General features: G+C 36.6%; 1 protein-coding gene across 2 annotated transcripts in view; it reads left to right on the forward strand.

Annotated features, from left to right (window-relative positions):
* LNPEP (leucyl and cystinyl aminopeptidase) overlaps window positions 1-19,719 on the forward strand; it is an 80,634-nt gene that overhangs the window by 12,351 nt on the left and 48,564 nt on the right. For both annotated transcript variants that reach the window (XM_088796646.1, XM_088796647.1), the window contains exon 2: window positions 18,303-19,143. In XM_088796646.1, coding sequence (XP_088652772.1) covers window positions 18,303-19,143 — 841 coding nt within the window. The remainder of the gene's footprint in view (window positions 1-18,302; window positions 19,144-19,719) is intronic.

Raw genomic sequence — 19,719 nt, forward strand, 5'->3', positions numbered from 1 at the left:
ATAATTTGTGACAACACTGATGGATCTTGGAAGCATTATGCTAAGTGAAATAAGTCAGAGAAAGACAAATACTGTATGGTCTCAATTATAGGTGGAGTCTAAAAAAATACCCAAAGATCAAAACACACCAAATACAGAAAAAAAGAACAGATTTGTGGTTACAGGCAGGATGTGGAGGGAGGGGAAATTGGAGAAAGGTGGTCAAAAGAAACAAACTTCCAGTTACAAGATAAATAAACACTAGAGATATAATGTACAAAAGATGACTATAGTTAACACTGCTGTTAATATACATAGGAAAGTTAAGAGAGTAGATCTTAAGAATTCTTATCGTGAGCATTTTTTTTCTGTTTATTGTCTCGATGAGATGATGGATGTTAACTACACCTATTGTGGCAATCATGTCACAATACTCTATGTAAATCGAATCATCATGCTGTACACCTTAATAAACTTATACTGTGATGTATGTCAGTTATAAGTTCAGCTGAACTAACCTTCTGTAAAAGTAGGTCATGTATCCAACCATCCTAACCCATACATTCAAAGTACCTAGAAATACTTATTAACTTTGTAGAGAATTAGATCTTCACTCTGTTGGTGTTTATAATGTTAGGAATACTTTTAAACAGAAGACCATTTATGGTAACTTTGTGTGAATGGACAAAATGTAGTTGTGAAACAAAGGCCTGGCATCTGGCATGTGAATGTGTAGTAATTGTTCAAATGAATAAACCTCTCAAATTGGCCTTTGTGTAATTAAAATCAGAGTACTGAAGTGTTGAATATTTCTGATTTTTAGTGTTACATTTTTAAAACTTAAAGTCAAGACAAAACCAACCAACTACAGTTTATCCCCCCTCCATCCCCATTCCTCGGCAACCACTGACCTGCTTTCTGTCACTATAGACTAAGTTGCATTTTCTAGAATTTTATATAAATGGAATTAAATAGATTTTATATAAGTGGAATGAATCATACACTATCTTTTTTGGTCTGGCTTTTTCCAATCAGCATAATGATTTTATTTTGAGACTTGTCCATGTAATATCAATAGTTAATGGTTCTTTAATTTTTTTTCTTTTTAAAATTGCTGAATGGTATTCCATTATATGGATATACCATAGTTTGTTAATCTGTTCACCTTTTAATGGACATTTGTTTTGGGTTATTGAATGTTGTGAACATTCAAATAATTCTTTGTGTAGACATTTGTTTTTGTTTCTCTTGGGCAAATACCTAGAAGTTGATCGGTTGGGTCATCTGGTAGCTGTATGTTTTAACTAAGAAACTGACAAGTTTTTTAAACTGGTTTTACCATTTCACATTTCCATCAGCAGTGTGTGATAGTGCTTGTTCTCTACATCCTTGCCAAAATTTAGTATGATTAATCTTTTTAATTTTTAGCCAGTGCAGTGGTAAATGCAGATGCTACAGAGTGGTATCTTAGTATGGTTTCAATTTGCATTTCCCTGAGGACTACTTATGTTGAGCATCTTTTCATATGTTTTTTTTTTTTTTGGCCATTAGTTCCTCTCCTTTTGTGAAGTGGCTGTTCAAATCTTTTGTCCATATACTGAGTTGTGAGAGTTCTTTTTTTTATTTTGGATTCACCTTTACAAAGATGTTGCTCTATCAACCTCTGGCCTTAATAGTTTTCTGTTAAGAAATCCATGGTAATTTGAATTGTTGTTACCCTATATGTAATATGTTTTTTTTTTTTCCAAGCTAGTTTTGAGTTTTTCTTTACTTTTGGTTTTTAGCAGTTCGATTATTTGTGTCTTGGTTTGGTTTTCTTTGGCCTCATTCTTTTCTTAGGTTCATTGAAGTTCTTGAATCTGTAAATTTATGTCTTTTACCATATTTGCAAAGTTTTGACCATTGTTTTTTTAGATAATTTTTCTGACCCAATATTTTTTTACATGTATGTTATTCTTTTTGATATTGTCTTATAGGTTTCTGAGTCATTGTTCATTTTTTCCTCAATCTTTCTTTTCTTCCTGTTGTTCAAATTGAATAATTTCTGTTTATATTTAAGAAGTGAATACTGTCTGATACGTGAATCATAATCAAAATTGACCCTCAGTTGAACTTATAAATTCACTGAAAAATAGCTGTAGTAGACAGCTGCGGTGAAACTTGGTTTCAGTGAAACACTCGTGCAATGAATAAATCTGAACTAAAACTTAAAAAAAAAATCCCATGCAGTGGGATTTGTTGTAAATTTTACATTGTTAATTGAAATACATTTTTAAGCCAATTGGCCAGATTCTGGGGGTGTCATTTCCTATATTAGTACTCATATCAGCCAAGACACTGAGTTCTGTGTCCTATCAAGTAGCAGTGTTTTTTTCCCAACGATGACCATATTTTGAGACAAGTCTTTATAAGAAGATGGGAAAGTTATAAAATGTGTTAGAAATATTTGCATCCAAAAACACATTTTAAAAATTAGTAACATTTTATAACTTAGCCAGAAAATTCTCCTCTATTAATAATTACATAGATTGTCTCATGGCGAGTATTACATTTTACTGTACCCGGATTCACCTGGTACTACCGGGGGAAAAAGGAGACAGCACATTTTTTTTTTTCTCAGAAAATCAACTATAATATACGACATGAGAAATTTCTCTAAATATACAATTTTTTCAGTCATATCTGGTATTTTGTCTGAGGTCAGGATGGAACCATGTTCCTCAGTCTTAAACTGTCAGTTTGTTCCCTGCAATGATTTTTATTCTTCTGATTTGGTCTTAAAGTCTTGAGAATTCATTTTATTATAAAATGTAAAAGCTAATTTTAAAAAAAACAACATATTGTGGTTTTCTTTTCCCTTTATGAAGGAAAATGGATATCTAGAATAGAGTAATAACTTGTAAACATCTTACAGATTTGCTATTTCAGTTGATGAGTGCTTGGACCATTTTAGGATGTTCTAGTATCTGAAAAGGACTCATTTGTTGTTTTTTTTAAAAATAAAAGCTTTGTCTACCACTGTGCAAGAACAAATTACTTCTCTGAGGTTACTTAACCATTTCCTGTAAGTCTGAGAAAGTGGTTGTTTTCCAAGTCACTGGCTGAATTTGGGTAGCACTAAACTTAGCTGAGCAGTTCTATGGGTTAAACACACTCAGTGTTTTACTTTCATCTTCCTGTAGAGAAATTAAACTTGAAAAATTAAAAAAAGAAATATTTTTGGTTCCAGTCATTTTTACTAACCAGCCAAATAACTTTGGACAAAAGTTGTTTTAACTGTAAACATAATAGGTTAAGAGGGTCTCTAAAAAAGCTTCTAGTTTTCTAAAATAGCAGAGAATAACATTTCCATAAAATGGGCGCACATTGTGCTGTATTTGAATAATTTCATAATCTTAGAGAGGGCGCATGTCCAACTTACTGCCCGTGATGGGGTAGTGATACAGTGAATGTAACTGGGCAACACCAAGCAGTACTGTTTGAAGACCTACTAGGTGCCTGGCTGAGAGGGTGGTGGAGACCACAGTGTTCTCATCTGACGCATGGTGGTGGTTGTGTTCAGCTCTGAGGCCATCCTAAACCTCCATGCAGCTCTTCAGCTCCGATCTGGAGGTGGCTGTGTGACCACTTCATCTCCAGAGGCTGAGAAGACATGAAACATTTCCCTGGTAAGAGGGACCTGGTTTGACACTCCTGGGCTATTTTAAGTCCTATCACATGGTGTTGGAGGGTTTAGCTACTACAGGCAGAAAGTGTGGGTTTGGAACTTGGCTGTGCCACTCATTATCAAGTTCTTTAACCTCTTAGCCTCTCACTTCTTCATCTATAAAATGTTGTGGGGATTAAATTAAATGAGATGACACATGTAAAATGCTGATTAGTAAAACAGAAAGCTGCTAATTACTGAGCACTTACTATGTGCGAGGCTCTGCCCTAAATGTCTTACATGTATCTCACTGAATCCTTACAATTCAATGAGATATAGGTACTGTTATTATCTCCATTTTCCAAATAAGCAAACTGAGCTTAGAAAGATGAAATCACTTGCTCGAGGCTACACAGGAAATGGCAGAGCGCTCTGGTTCCAGAGACATTCTTGACTGCTCTGCTGTGCTTGGCCCATTCTCAGCACGTGCCAAAGCCCTCGGTTCATGTTGGTTTTTATCATCATCTTTATTGGTGGTGGTGGTGGTGATGAATGAGGAACTTGATTTTACTTTTTTCAGCATCTAAGCTGGTCCTGTTCTAGGACTTCAGGCAGATAATCCTCACATCCCCGAGGGGTGCAGAAATGATGACATCATGTACATCAAGGCCCTTGGGCTTTGGAGGAAAAACCCCCAGCAGCACACAGTAGATTTTGTATGAAGAATGCAAAGTGTTCCGAATGCCAGCGGTTCTGTTCTTTCCTTATGGGTCCGAGTTGAAGTCCAAAATAACCCTGAAGCCCTGCATGTGTTCCCATTTCAAAGAAGCCGCAGAATCATGGAACTGATAATGTATAGCATAATCTCAATTTTGTCTTAGGGGGTAAATTAGTCTGTAAGAATAGTACATACACCCTAAGTAAATGTTCATGTTATGTTTTAGTAAAATTGTTCTTTAGACGTTCATAAGTAAATGTATACCTTATTGTTGGGGGAGCTCAGATGTGTGCTCTTGCCTGTCAGGGTGAACACGTAGAGCTGAGCCTTCTGCTTACATCAGTTTCCCTTTAACATGATCTCAAACATAATGAATACTTTTTAAAACCTAATTAAAAATGAAAATCACAAAGAAAAAATACATTTTTCAAGTCAAAATGTGTAAACTTAGTTGCTAATATCATCTTATTGACTAAAACTTTTATTTTCCATGTGGATCCACTATTTAGAGTTGTACATCTTTCTTCTCGTATACGATATGTGCGGCCCATGATGCAACTGTAATTTCTAGGTCGTTTTTTTTTTTTTTTTTTTTTTCCCCCCAAGTGGTTTGATAGTTTAGATACTTTGAAGTCTGGGTACAAAAAATCCTAGGGCTTCTCTCCCCCAATCTTTTTGTTTTTCTTGCTAATAACTTAATTTGGCAGCAGTGTTACTGGGGTCTTACTTTTGTAGGATCTCACTTTTGTAGGGTCTTTCTGATGCATAACTCAGTTTTAATAGAAACTGTTTCCTTTTTGTATAATATTTTTTTCATTTAACTCAATACTTAATTACTATACAACTACAGTTATCATTTTAACTGACATAAACTGGCTTGAGAACAGACAACTAATTCTTGGTAAGAATACACCACCTGCTTTGCTGTGCTGGGGACCTACGTGCTTGGATCCTCTAGAGAGTAGCCCTTTAGTCATAGGCATTCACTGGGCACTTAGTGTCTGAAAATGTCTTACAGAGGGAATGCAGGACATTGGTTCATTTGGAGGTTTGTTAAGTGCACATAGGCTTAGAAGAACATCCATGTTGTTGAGGTAAAACATTTCCTTCATTACTAAAGGAAATGACTGCTCTTTTTTTTCCCCTTGTTTTAAAAGTTGAGGTTTATATTAAATTACAGGTGTTTATTTATTCCTCCCGTTGATCCTTGACATTAAATTCTATATCTGAAGCATTTCACGGCAGGATTCTTTATGTGCTGTAGCTCTTATTTCTGTTTGATATTCTCCTTGGTTGTTGGTGTTCTCTAGTAGACTGCCTCCTTTTCCCTCTTAAATGTTCTCCTTGATAGATATTTTAAAATAATGTGCTTCATAGCTGCAACATTAATCTAACAAGTAGTTCATCTTCTTTGTGTCTTCCCTCCAGCACTGCAATGTTGATTTTTGCTCATAGGACTACAAAACTGCATAGAAAATAGCAGCTATGATTAGACTCAGTGAATATAAGGCAGTGTGCAATTTGAAGATAGTGGAAATTTTGTTGACTGAATATTTTAGTTTGGTAAAGTAAAATTGATGTCTATGTAATGCTGCCCTTTAGGTAACTTCACCCAGAAAATGTCGAGCATTATATAAATTTAAATTGCCTTCTTACAAATTGTAGCTGTCGTTCGATATCTGAGTTTTATTGTGTAAATGCAATTATAGCAAATGAGCTTGGCCTTTAGATACTCGTAATTCCTAGGAATATTTTGAGAAGAGTTGTAGCATCTTTACAATCAAGGAGGCCATGTGACACATGTCTTAGAAGTCAGATGACTTAAAACGTAAAACCTGTGTATTACAATCTCTGTGAAACAGGGAGCATTAGCTAAAGTCACCCTGTTCCATCCCGGCTGCAGGCCATGGGCACTGCCGTTGCCGATCCTAAAGGACATCAAGATGCCAGAGATGTTGCTTATGTTAGCATTTGGTATATATGGCCCAGGCAACAAAATGAGATTTCTGGACTCTTCTGATTTTATGAATTTATCTACTGATAAGTGCTGTGAGCAACATTTCAGCAGCATCATTTACAGTAAAAGTTGTGAGGGGGAAATTGTACTGATGGATCTTAAAGAGAAATACTAGTGTGCTTGGCTGAGAAGTAAAAGCTGTGTTTTTCGCTTGTGACTTTGAAGCTCCTACCCTCATTATTTAAATGTATTAGCAACACATTGTTGATTAATGTAGCCCTTCATAGTTACAAAGTGTTGTGACTCACCTATCTTGTTTGACCCCTATGATAATCTCAGCAGACCCGGCCTGTTTTATCATCCTTGTTTTACCAGCGGGAGAGCTGAGGTTCCATCACACACTTAAGTGGTAGAGGCAGAACGAGAACCTCCAGCTTTCTATTTACTATACTTTTGCCTCCTAAATCATAATGGATTTAAATGATATAGTGGCTTAGAGAAAAGAAGAGGAAATGTAGGAAGAAGTGTGAAGAACTGGTGTGCAGTAGACATGAAGTGCAGTGACTCAGAGCACGTAATCACGGAAGTACGAAGCCCTGCCCCATGGCACGTGCTAGAAGGACCTTGGTAACCGCATAGTTAGCATATTAATTCTATGTTATTACAGGTTTCAGTAAACCAGGGTTCAGCCCTCAAAGAGTTTATGAGCAGACATGGTGGTTATTTTAATTAATTAGCACTTCATTTTATTGTATTGAGTAGCTACTTTCAACTTTAACGTTTCAACATTTATTGCAGGCGTCTTCCCTGCTAGGTGCCAGGGCTACAAAGAGGAGTGAGATAGCAGTCCCTGCCTAGCGGAATTATCTGCGTGTGAAGCAAAATTTATAACTGTAGTTTACTCGTGCAGAAATTCAGGAAAACCAGGCTTTGAAATTTTTCTGAAACCTGTAATTCTTTAATAAGCACAAAGTTACCAGGATTAAACTGTACCCATTATTGTAGAAAAGTATGTGGAGCAGGTTTGGAACTCAGTGTTTCATTCTAATTGTGAAAGGCTGTATAAGCATGCAATATGCACAGCCTTCATTTGCCAGGTGTGAGAGGCTGCCAGCGGTGTGTAGTGCAGAGAGTGAGGTGACTCATGATTCGGGAATGATTATTTTGATCTCTCCCTGTAGTTTCTGCAGGACATTGGCAGGGCGGCCAGCATAATTAACACTGCACAGTCTAATTATTAGCACACGTCTGTGGACAATGGCTACTGAGAAGCAAGCCTGTACTGGATAATTTCCCAACTTGGCAGAATTACTTTAGAATGATGACTAGGTAAAGCCAAGTTTACTATAAACAAGTTGCTTTTTCTAGATTGTCCAAGGAGTTATCATGGGGGATAATATCTGTGGAAGTCTCACTGGATTATTTTTTTCAGGTCCTAGCTAAGCATTTTTCTAATTGCAGTCCTTCTAACCTTTTCACCCTAAAACAGCGGTTAGGCATCTTAATGTTTATGGTGTACTCTTTTAGAGAGAGTAGGGGAAAGGGTCAGAGTAGGACGTTTTTTTCTAATAATAGTTGAATTGATTTTAAAAAGGCCGAAGAAACTAGGGATTTGAAAAGATGATATTGAATATATAATGAAGAGGGAGAAAAGAGAAGCCTGTGAGGCTGAGAAAGTGAAGTGGCTGGGACACGGGTACAGTGATGAAGTGGCCACAGAAGCCATGCATGTTCCAGAGAAACAGAGATGTTTGCAATGTGTGTGTGGTCAGAGGCAGATCCAGCACTATGCTTGGTTGTGTGTACTTTAGGGATTTGTGGAACGTTGGCTTCGAGCCAAGGACTGATTTAGTTTATCATATGTTGGTTTGGCCTTTGGGTCACTGAGATTCAGAACAAAGGTGCTAGCTGTGGAAATTGGTTTGACATAATTGTAGCCTGAACTACTACTGCAGGATGGTTGTATTTCTGCAAAATGAGCCTCAGAGTTGTGAAGGAAGCACTTTCAATCAAATGCTTAAAAATAAAGCCTTTTAAAAAAAATTGGGTTCTCCTATTGAGAAGTACTCACTGAAGACTTTAAATGGACACTTAAAAAAGGATTTCCTTTAAAAAGAAATATGCAAAAGTAAAAATACAGGCTAGATGAGTTAAGTACAGTTTTTTGCTTAATACTTTTTTACTTTGGAAGAGATCATATGAGGTTTCCTTTAAATAGTGGCTCGCTGATTCATTTTAAAGACTGGGATTTACAAAAAAACAAACAAAAACATTTCCCTAGCTTTTTTTTTAAGAGTGGGAGAGAACATATGTGTGTTCTAAGTTTGGGTATAGCTAGCATTATCACTGGCTAAATGATTTTGTGTTTGCCAGATATTTTTGAAAGAGGGACAGATGTAAGTGTTGGGCGTTTTAAAGAGGATCTCTGTCTCTGGCCCAGGACCCAATTCTGATTTGTATCTTTAATGAACCTAACTAGACTTTTGAGAAGTGAAAAATTGGTTTTGGAGATCTGCTAGGACTTGATACATATGGATTTTTAGGTTGGTTTCTAGGAGAATATGATTTAGAGCCAATAACACTGCTTTCCTGCCCTGCAGCATTTTTTGCTTTGTTAATTTTCTGTTGTTTCTGTTTTCGATTTCATTGATTTCTGCTCCATTCATTATTTCTTCATTTACTTAGGCTTAATTTGCTATATTATAGCTTCAGGGTGGAAGCTTATATCATTGATCTTAAACCTTTTTCTAATATATGCAATTAAAGCATTAATTTTTCGCTCTAATTTTGATATAGTATGTTTTTGTTATTATTTATTTCAAATATTTTCTAAATCCATTATGGTTTATTTATTGACTCATGGATTATTTAGGAATTTATTTTCTATTTTCAAATATCTAGAGTTTGTCTAGATTATTTCCTATTATTGTCCTTTTTAATTGTTTCCATTGTGGTCAAAGAACATAGTCTCTAAAAAGACTATTTCAGTCTTTTGAAGTTTATGGAGATTTATATTATGGCCCAGCATATAGTCCATATTGGTGAATGTTCCATATGTGTTCTGCAGTTTGCTGTAATGTTCAATAAACAATACTATCAACCAATTAGGCCAATTTGGTTGATATTATTGTTCAGATATTGTATGGCTTTACTTATTTGTTGTCTACTTGTCTATCAATTATGAAGAGAAGCATATATATCTTCAATTATGGTTGTGTATGTTTCTGTTTCTCTCTTGAGTTTTTTTCATTTTCTGTTTTATGAATTTTGAAGCTGTTATTAAGTTCACTCTTATTTAAGATTATTATCCTGATGAATTTTTTGTATCATTATAAAATTTCATTCTTCTTTGTTAACCTATTTGTGTATTTAAATTTAAACTGTATCTCTTATAGACAATATATAGCTGAGTCTTGCTTTTTTGAATCCAAAGTGACACTCACCACCCTTTAGTACAAATATTTTATCCACTTACAGTTAATGTAATTATTTATATTTTACGTTTATCATTTTGCCATTTTTAAAATTTGTTTTTGTTTTCTCTATTAATACCTCTTTTGGGGTAATTGGGTATTTTTAAATATTTTATTTGTTCTATTGGTTTCTTAACTATACATCTTTTAAATTACTTTTTCAGTGATTACGGCTAATAATATGCATCTTTAACTATTAAAGTCTGTTTATAGTCAGTATTGTACTACTTCACATTTTACACTTGACCCTTCTCACTTGCTGCTTCAGACTTCCTGCTTCTCACTTTACATTTGCTATTTCTCCTTCTCAATTCACAAATGTAATTTAACATAATTCCCCTATTCATCATCTCCATTCTTTGTGGTTTTGTTGTCTTATCTTTTATTTCTATATATGTTAAAAACTGCTAACATGTTATTCTTTCTTTAAGCAGATAGTTTTAAAATACAGTCTTTCGAGGAAATTTTAAGAAAAATAAAGAACCTAAACTTTAAGTTTTAGCAACTTATTCAGCATTTCTGGTATTCTTCTTTCCTTCCTGAAGATACGAATTTCCACCTGGTATCATTTCTCTTCAGTCTGAAGAAACTCCTTTATAATTTCTTGTAGTGCTCACCTGCTTGAGATGAATTCTGTCAGCTTTCATTTATTTGAAAATGTCTTTATCTTGTTTTTGAAGGGTATTTTCACTGGGTAGAGAATTCTGAGTTGACATTTTTTTTCTTCTTTCAGCCGCTTAAAAATGTTGTCTGTCATCTTCTGGTCCCCATTATTGTGATGAGCAGTTAGTATTTTTTTCACTATTTTTCTCCTATATGTAACATATTGTTTTCAGGCTTTTAAAAAGATTTTATCTTTGGTCTTCAGCAGTTTGACCATGATGTAGCTGGGTATGATTTTCTTTGTGTTTATTGTTTTGGGAGTTTGATGAGCTTTTTGGATCTGGTAAATAATGTTTTCTTCAAATTTTTTTTCTGCCTTATTCTCACAGTCTTCTTCTGGAGCTCCTATTACATGTATGTTAGACCATCTGATATTGTCCCACAAATTCCTGATGTTATGTTCATTTTTCTTCAATCCTTTTTTCTCTTTGTTCCTAAAATTGGTAATTGCTAGTGTTCTGTCAAATTCATGGACTCTTTCTTCTGCTATTTCCAGTCTACTAAGTCCATTCAGTGACTTTTTCATTCTAGTTATTGAAACTTTCAGTCCTAGAATTTCCATATTTTTCTCCCCTTTGGCTCTTTTTGTAGTTTCAATTTCTCTGCTGAGATTCCCATCTGTTTATATATTCTCCTTTGTTAGTGTTGTTGTTTAAACACATTTTCTTTTACTCTTGGGGACATATTTATAATACTAGCTGCCCTAAAGTTTCTATGAAATGCAATATCTGGGTCAATTTAAAGTTAGTTTCCAATGACTTATTTTTTCCTATGGGTCACATTTTTTTGTTTCATTGAATGTCTAGTAATTTCATATTATGTTTTGGACAGTGTTGATACATTGTTGAGATGTTGAATTAAAAAAAAAATTCTTTGTGGAGTGTCCGCTTTTGTTTTAGTAGGCAGTTTAGTTACTGGTTGATCACCTGTGTAAGCTTTTATATTTTGCTGGGGCAGATCTGTGGAAAGCTCAAGGTTTTTTCTCAGGCCCCTCTAACTTAGTGAGACTCATCCTCCAAATTTTGTGTCCCCTATGAATTTTATTAGGGCTTGGTGTTTAACTTTGTTAGTGTGGGTTTAGAGTAGGCTTTTTTCTTGGGTGTGCTTTTGCTGCTAAAGTGAAGCAAGTTGGTGCCCAGAGTGTTAATGAGTTCTTTTTGTTCAGGCTGGGTTAGACTGCTAATATTTCCCTATGCTGTTTGACCTCTAGTATTTCTATTACATATTAACCTTATTACAGCTAATCCTTTGTAATCCTCATGTAGTTATGTCCTGCCTTGGTTAAGGACTCTTAGGAAACCCTTGTACAAACTTTTCTGGTCCCACCTCTGCATAGTGCCCACTTCTCTGGTACCTTGTCTCTGCCTACCAGCCCTGCTTTGGTTGGACTCCAGCTCACTGTATTACGATTAGGAAAGTGTCCTTCGGCAGAGAACCAGAACAAATGTGGGCTCACCTTTTCCTTCTGTCAGAGGTCACATTCTTGCCCTGTCTGTTATCCAGTACCTGAATATAGTTACATCATTTTAATAGTTGTTTACAAGAAGAAGAAAAGTCGGGTACCAATCACTCTGTCATTTTGGAAGTAGAAATCTCCCACAGCATTTTTATATGTGTTGAAGTGAACTTGAGGGATTTCATGAAAGGGAAAAATAAATTTTAGTCTCTCTTATAACTAAATTGAGTAAAGTGAGCTTATGTTGCTCATGAACGGAATCATTTCTCTCTGATCTTCCCACCTCCCACTCACAGTCCTTTATTTACTTCTCTCTTATCTCTTCACACGGGAGACAAGCGGGGAAGAGGGGAATAGAAGAGCGAAAGACCATCCTGGGTTATGACCTTGTGCCTAGCAATTGGAAAATGAAATGTGGTTCGTGACAAAGCACTGTATGTTGGAGTGAAAGTAAAATGCACATAGGACTTTTTGTGTTTGTATTTTATGACACTGCTTATACATTGAGATGTAAGGAAACAGGATGTGTCAGGGACCAGCTTCAAAACTTGTTCTCTCTTAATGACTGCCCTTCAGATTCTGGTGAGATAATGATATATCTAAACTTATAATTTAACATGAGCATTGGGATGGAGGGTGGGTTGGATAATGTTTTCCAGGTTAGAGCTGTTAAAAAAAACACTTTTTTGTTCTAAATTCTAGTCTTTTCTTTTTAAGTTTAAACTTCTTTAAAATCTCTTTTTGATGGATGAGGATTGCTCATGGGAAATTGTTTGATAATTAGCCATCACTTCAGAAATTTAACGAAGTTTCCATTTGGAAATGATCTAGAAGACGTAAATGCTGTCTCACGCTTGGAGTTTCTAGTGCTGCTTAAATGTGTCAGAGGGGCCTCAGAAGAATAATCCTTTATTTTTAGGGCATAGCTTAAATATAGCAAGTTGCTATATTACCTGATTGAATATATAGTAAATCTTGTATGTGTCCAAGAAGGCTTATTTTAATTAGGCCTATTCTTTTAAAGTGGTTTTGGCTTGTTGATTTGGAAATATACCCCATTTCATTTCATTTTCTCAGAAAATGTGATGGTAGTTTAAAGGGATTAAGTCCGTGGGAAGTTTGCTCTTTTTAATTCAAGTTGTTCACCATGTTTGCCATACCTTTACTTTTTGTCATGTTTTTTTAAGTTGAACTCCTCAATTAATCACTTATTCTCTTGGCAGCCCCCTCTATTCATTTTTCCTTAGCTTCTTCTCATCATATCCTCCCTACATATTTAACCCTGGATTAACCATCTGCATTCTCTACTTTAAAAAAATTTTTTTTTTCCATTTACTTTTTATTTGCAGTTGTGGTAAAATGCATATAACTCACTTCCTCTGTAGACCTGGGCTGGTCAGCACCGCTAACCACGTCTATGGAGACTGGTGGCATGACATATTCCACTGGGCATTTACTAAACTTGTCAGCCATACTTTGTCCTGGGCCACCCCTCTCTGGTCCTCTCCCATAGCATCTGTCATTTATTTTTCTCCTCAAGTCACCTCTGCCTTCTCTACAACTGCCTTCAGCTCTGGGCCGATGGCCTTGCTTCCTCTGTCACAGAGAACACGGAGGCTCTGCCGTGTACACCCTCAGCTTTCCAAGCTCATATACGTGCTTCTCCTCTGTCTTACTGCCTGTTCTTCCAAGTTTGGAGTAAGAAAGTGCCTAGCTCCCATCAGGGTTACTCTCTCTGCTGGAGCTTTTATGATGTCTTCCGGTCCCTCTGGGATACAGCATTTCCTCTGGTCTGCTTCTTCACCTCCACATTTTGTCCTTCTTTACTTTTCCTTCCTCACATTAAATCCATCCCTAAATTATTCCCATCTTAAACACAGAGGGAAAGAAAACAAAAGGATTTAACTCTTCTTTATGCCTTTTTTTGTTTGTTTGTTTGACTCTTTGCTTTTTTCTTGATACACAACTATGTACCTTGAAAGGATAGTCTATAGCCTATTGTTAACTTTCCATTTTTTCTCTGGGCCACTGAAGTCGGGCGTCTGTTTCCATTACTCCCTTAAATGCACCTCATAAAAGTCTCTGGTTCCCTGGTTGCCAAATCTAGCGGCCTCTCTAGGCCTCGTTTACTTGACGTTTCTAAGACATTAAATGCTGACTACTTCCTTCTTCATGAAACCCTTCCCTTGCTTTCTGGGATGCTGCTGTCTTGATTTTCCTACCTCTAGTACCGCTGCTCCCCTCTTGCTCTGCCCACCTCTTTAATGCTGATGCTCTCTGATTCTTATCTCCCTTTTAATAGTCTCACCCATCTGCATGATTTTAACTATCATGTAATTAAATGGTAGGCAAATCCGAAGTATGATTCTTCCACCCATATACCTCTTTTGAGTTCAGACCCCCATAATGTAATCCTTATAACTGTTCTACAAAATACTGAGTAATGTTTTCCACGTTTATAGGTGAGGAAATTGAAACTAAGACATGTTTGTTCAAGCAGTCAGTAGATGAGCCAGAATTCAAGCAGTCAGTAGAAGAGCCAGAATTTCAACCCCTGTCTGATGTTAGGCCTTTAGCTCTATGCTATGCTAGTAATCAAACATTTTCACCTGGCTATCTGACAGATAGATTAAATATGTCTTGTCCCATACCAAATGCCATCTCATAGTTCCATTCTCACTACTCCCTCCAAAAAGGTTTTTTTTTTAAAAAAAGGGAATATGAAAACCTATATTCTTAATCTCAATGAATGACATTCCTTCTTCTAATTATCCAAGTCAGAATGTGTATAAAGAATTGACATAGACTTCCCTCTTGAACATGACTTATAATCGTGCCCTCCTTGTCACTGCCATTGCCACTGTCACAGTTGAGAATTTTATACCAACCTGGATTGCCATTATAGTGACAATCCAACTCATTGCTTCTCACATTATCTCAGATGAAGAATCAAGGTTCCTTGTTTTTTAAGTTTTAATCTGTTCCAGAAAATTTGTAGGCATATAAAAAGTGAATCATTGGAAAACTGAAATGGAAAAAGACATGCAAATTGTAAGCTTTGTTTTTAAATTATTAAATTCTGTGGACATAACATTACTGTCAAATTGCTACAGAAGTTTTTAAATACTGATTGTCTACATGTATCCTGTCCCAGACAGGTAGCACACAGTTTACAGATTGGCACTGGTCCACAGACAACATCAAGGAGCGCCCGTTCATGGTGTCTGATGAAAAGAAATGTCTTCAGTTTTCTTAGATTATAACCACATGGGCTTCTGCTATTTAACACTGAAACATTTCAACTAGGACGTTCTTTGGTTTTGGCTTATAGATAGCTTGTGTATGTGGATTTGAGAGGTTTTAGGAAATTTCCTGTTTCTTTAGGATCCCTTTTATCAATACAAGTAAATCCCAGGAGAGCAAAGGGTAGTCGTGTGTTACATTACAATTTAATGCTAAGATCAAAGGGTACTGACTTAAGAAGCCAAAGCAACATTTTCTTCAATAGGCATGAAGTACAGTCTTCATGGGCTACCTGTAATGGAAGTGATTTCCTCTGGTTTGATATATTTAACTTGATATGATTGTACACACATACAAATGTGTTACTAATGCGCAGTAAAATACAGCAGATAGTCAATGTGCTCCTTTTATGAAAGACTAACATTCTACATAGGTATTAATCTGACTGGGTGATAAATAATAAAAGTGAGTTATCTGGATTTTGACAGGCATCTGACTAAGTCCTTGTCACAGATTTAAAATTAATGAACTGCCGAGAGGAGATGCTAAAATGGTCAGACTTGTCGATTACCCCTTGGCTTTAAATAGGGCATGGCCAAGTAATCCAAAACACAAAAACAAAGTTCTAGGGAGATGGAATTCAGGGCTGGGAATGCTCTGAATATTAAGTTGAAATCATACCTAGAGTTGGTTTAGAAATTTATTAAATGACACCATACTGCCCAGACCGCATTGTTATCTTTATCAGGTCTGACACAGAACCAAGCACATGGACAAATGCCTAAGAGAACATGATTTTCCCATATGAGATAAATAAGTCGTAAAAGGCCTTTGAGACATTTTAAAATGGAAAAGCAAATTAAGCAACTAACCTGTAGCATGCCAGGTATTAAAAAACTACCACAGAAAATTTCTAACCATTAACTGTTCCTTAAGAGTTAAAAAAAAAGTTTAAGTTAAATTATAACAATATTTGCTCTGTTAATGATGTAAATGTCCCCCAAACAAAATAAACTATCAAAACAAAACAAAACTTTGTCACAAAAAGTTGGGGCACTATAGGAAGTTTAGGTGACTAAATTCCCAAAGCAGGATATTATAATTATCACCCTTCTTCTATTTCCAGATCATTCTCAGGAGATGGATAGGTGGCAGCTTGTTCAACCCACACTTAGAAAGTGATTAAAAGTTTTATTCAAAGAAAACTTTTAAAGTAGCATAGTTTTTATGAAGTTCAGGGTGGATAAGAGGTAGGAAAAGGCAGCCTCATTGGGGTCTCTGTGTTCCCCAAAGCAACAATGGGTGGATTGAAGTGAAAATGAAATGTATTTTTAAAAGGTAATAAAAAAAAAATAACTTAATTTGCATTGTAGCCAGTTAAGCTGAGTTATAGAATAACAGGTCTTCACCAGGAGGGCTGGGATGGGAGGGAGAAATGGTGACATGGCAGACAAAGGGAGCAGAGAGGAAAGAAGCCTGCGGAGCATAGCATGAAAGAGCAGCCTGGCTGTTCTCGGAATAGAAAGAAGTTTGGGGTGGCCGGAGCACGCCTGGGAATGAAGTGTCTAGTGCTGACCGTGGAGAAGGCTTAAACCAGTGCTTCGCAAACTTATGGGCACATAAGTCAGCTGAGGATTTGTTAAAATTCAATTCAGGGAAGGGACTTGGAGTCTGTCTGCTCTTCGAAAAAGCTGCCATGTGTTGCAGATGCTCTGGTCCACAGACCACACTTTGAGTAGCAAGACTGTGAATTGTATCATAATATTTACTGATACTTTGTTTCATGAGTTATGAGTTGCCACTGTTTAGTTATTTAGTATTTGTTGAATAGCACAAAATACATGGCGTTTCTGTTAAGCTAGATATTAAGTACTTTTGTGTGTTTTTCTCTGCTGATGGCAAAATGATATTCTTGGCAATTTCATTGCCAAGTACAAAATAAATAAATAACGTGGGTATAAGCTCTCATCCTTTCTTGCATTAGTTGAGTAGAGAGATGCAATATAATAATGGAAAGAGTCTAAAATTTAGAATTAAGTGTTTAGAACGGGTCTCCAATATCAGTTTTGTGACTAAATAACTGACTTTATGGACAGAAATTAACCCCTCTTTCTATTTTTTTGTTTTCTCATGTCTGAAATAATGATAACACTCACCATTTTATAGAATTGTTGTGAGGGTTTGAAATGATATGTATAAAGTACCTTGTAGGGAAAGGTTAACAGGGGTTTTAATTACCAAACTGTTGAGATCCTGTAAAAGCTAAAATTCTGTGATTCTTAAATAAAGAATATTGAATGATCTGATCCTAGGAATTATCGATCTATATGTGATTATTTATCCATCTACTTTTTGAGTCTTTTTTTTCTCAGTGACTCTTAGCAAGTTGGAAAATGTGGTTCTTTGTAGTTTATAAAAGCTCCCATCGTTACCCTATCCCAAGATCCACTTATACTCGTGGCACACAGCATGGTTGTTACAGAGGGGACTATGTTATACTTCTGAATGCCTCAGAAACATGACAAAACAGGTTGGACTGTAATTTTATGTGATACTTACAGTTCTTTTGTCTTATTTTTTTTATTTCTTGGTTATGGAAATTTTCTATATAGTTTTCCAACCCAGCCTGTTGGTTTACCATTATTTAAGACTGTAACTGGGCATACCAGTGTGGGGTCCTCCTTAGGGAGAATGGCATTCAGAGAAGAGACCCACAAAGGCCCTAAATGCGGGAATTCTGGGGTCCTGCCACTGGGGGACATGGACTGGGGGTGGGCACATCTCTGATCTTACTGACCCCTCACCCAGTGGGGCCAGGCAGGCCAAAGCAGGGCCCCTAAAAGCTCAGGACAAGGGGCCAGGGTGTTGGGCAGGAGTGGATTAAGGAAACTAGTATTTAATCTCAGCTACTGTTTTTTGGATACTAGTCTGTTTATTTAGCTTTCTTATTTCATGATCGTAGTATACTTTTATTTATGCGTGAGTTTTTAATGGGTATAAGAAAATTATAAGCATCTTACTTATTTAGTTCAGTAGCTCTGAGACGGAAATAAGTCTTAGTGATTAAAAAAAAAATTCTTAAATTAAAAGTGGCCTTGTTAGTAGACATTTTATGATGAGCTTTTCTTCCTAACTCTGTGCCTTGTCCTTCTGTTTTGGTATTTTAGATCGGCTTCAGCTCCCCAGGAATATGATTGAAAACAGCATGTTTGAGGAAGAACCAGATGTGGTGGATTTAGCCAAAGAGCCTTGTTTACATCCTCTAGAGCCTGACGAGGTGGAATATGAGCCCCGGGGCTCCCGACTGCTGGTGCGGGGTCTCGGGGAGCATGAGATGGATGAGGACGAAGAGGATTACGAGTCATCTGCAAAGCTGCTGGGCATGTCCTTCATGAACAGAAGTTCAGGCCTTCGGAACAGTGCAGCCGGCTACAGGCAGAGCCCAGATGGGACTTGTTCAGTGCCCTCTGCAAGGACCATGGGGGTCTGTGCTTTTGTCATTCTGGTTGCCATTTCTGTAATCATGGTGATTTATCTACTGCCCAGATGTACCTTTACCAAAGAAGGGTGCCATAAGAAAAACCAGTCGATGGGACTCATTCAGCCAGTGGCAACAAATGGGAAGTTGTTTCCGTGGGCACAAGTCAGGCTTCCCACTGCTGTTATGCCACTACGCTATGAACTCAACCTGCATCCAAACCTGACCTCCATGACGTTCAGAGGTTCCGTGACAATTTCACTTCAGGCTCTTCAGGCCACTTGGAATATTATTCTCCACAGCACACACCATAATATTTCAAGAGTGACCTTTATGTCAGCAGTCTCAAGCCAAGAAAAACAAGTTGAGGTCTTGGAATATCCATTTCATGAACAAATTGCCATTGTCGCCCCTGAAACCCTTCTTGAAGGGCACAATTATACCTTGAAGATAGAGTACTCGGCAAATATATCCAGCTCTTACTACGGGTTTTATGGCATCTCCTACACAGATGGCAGTAAAGAGAAAAAGTATGTAGCCCTCTTAAACGGTTCTGCTGCCTTGCTCTGTGATGACTTCTGCAATCTGTTCCTTTGCCCACACCAAAGACATGAACTGCAATTTTTAAAAATTTAGGATGTTACGTGTAAAATAGTAGAATGGTGATTTGGAAGAACGTGCTATTTATTTTTTAGTCAAAGCCTTGAGCATATATCATATATCATGGTGAGGGTTGGGGCATGCTGATGGAAGGAAATGGATAAATATTATGTCACGTACAGTCCATCGCAAAAACTTACGTTATCTTGATCTTTTTATGTTTTATAAGATGAATCTAGTTTTCTGTCACCTTACAAGATCTCTATGGGACGCACAGAGTAAAGAAGAGTATGGATTATTCTTTAAGAGCTATTTTCTTAATGTGTAGAACTTGCAGGAGGTGCTTAGTGAGATGGAAAAAAAGGGTGTGAAGAAGTATTTTATGCTTATTACATATATCATTTTTAGTATCCTTCATCTTTGCTGGTTTGTTTTTTAAAAATGCCACCCTGCCTATTTTGAATTTCTGGTGGAAATTTGTAAAAAATCTAAAAGAGACTTAATTT

Source organism: Rhinolophus sinicus, chromosome 3 (genome assembly GCF_057876585.1).
Source record: "Rhinolophus sinicus isolate RSI-liver-muscle chromosome 3, RSI-T2T, whole genome shotgun sequence".
Taxonomy (NCBI): domain Eukaryota; kingdom Metazoa; phylum Chordata; class Mammalia; order Chiroptera; family Rhinolophidae; genus Rhinolophus; species Rhinolophus sinicus.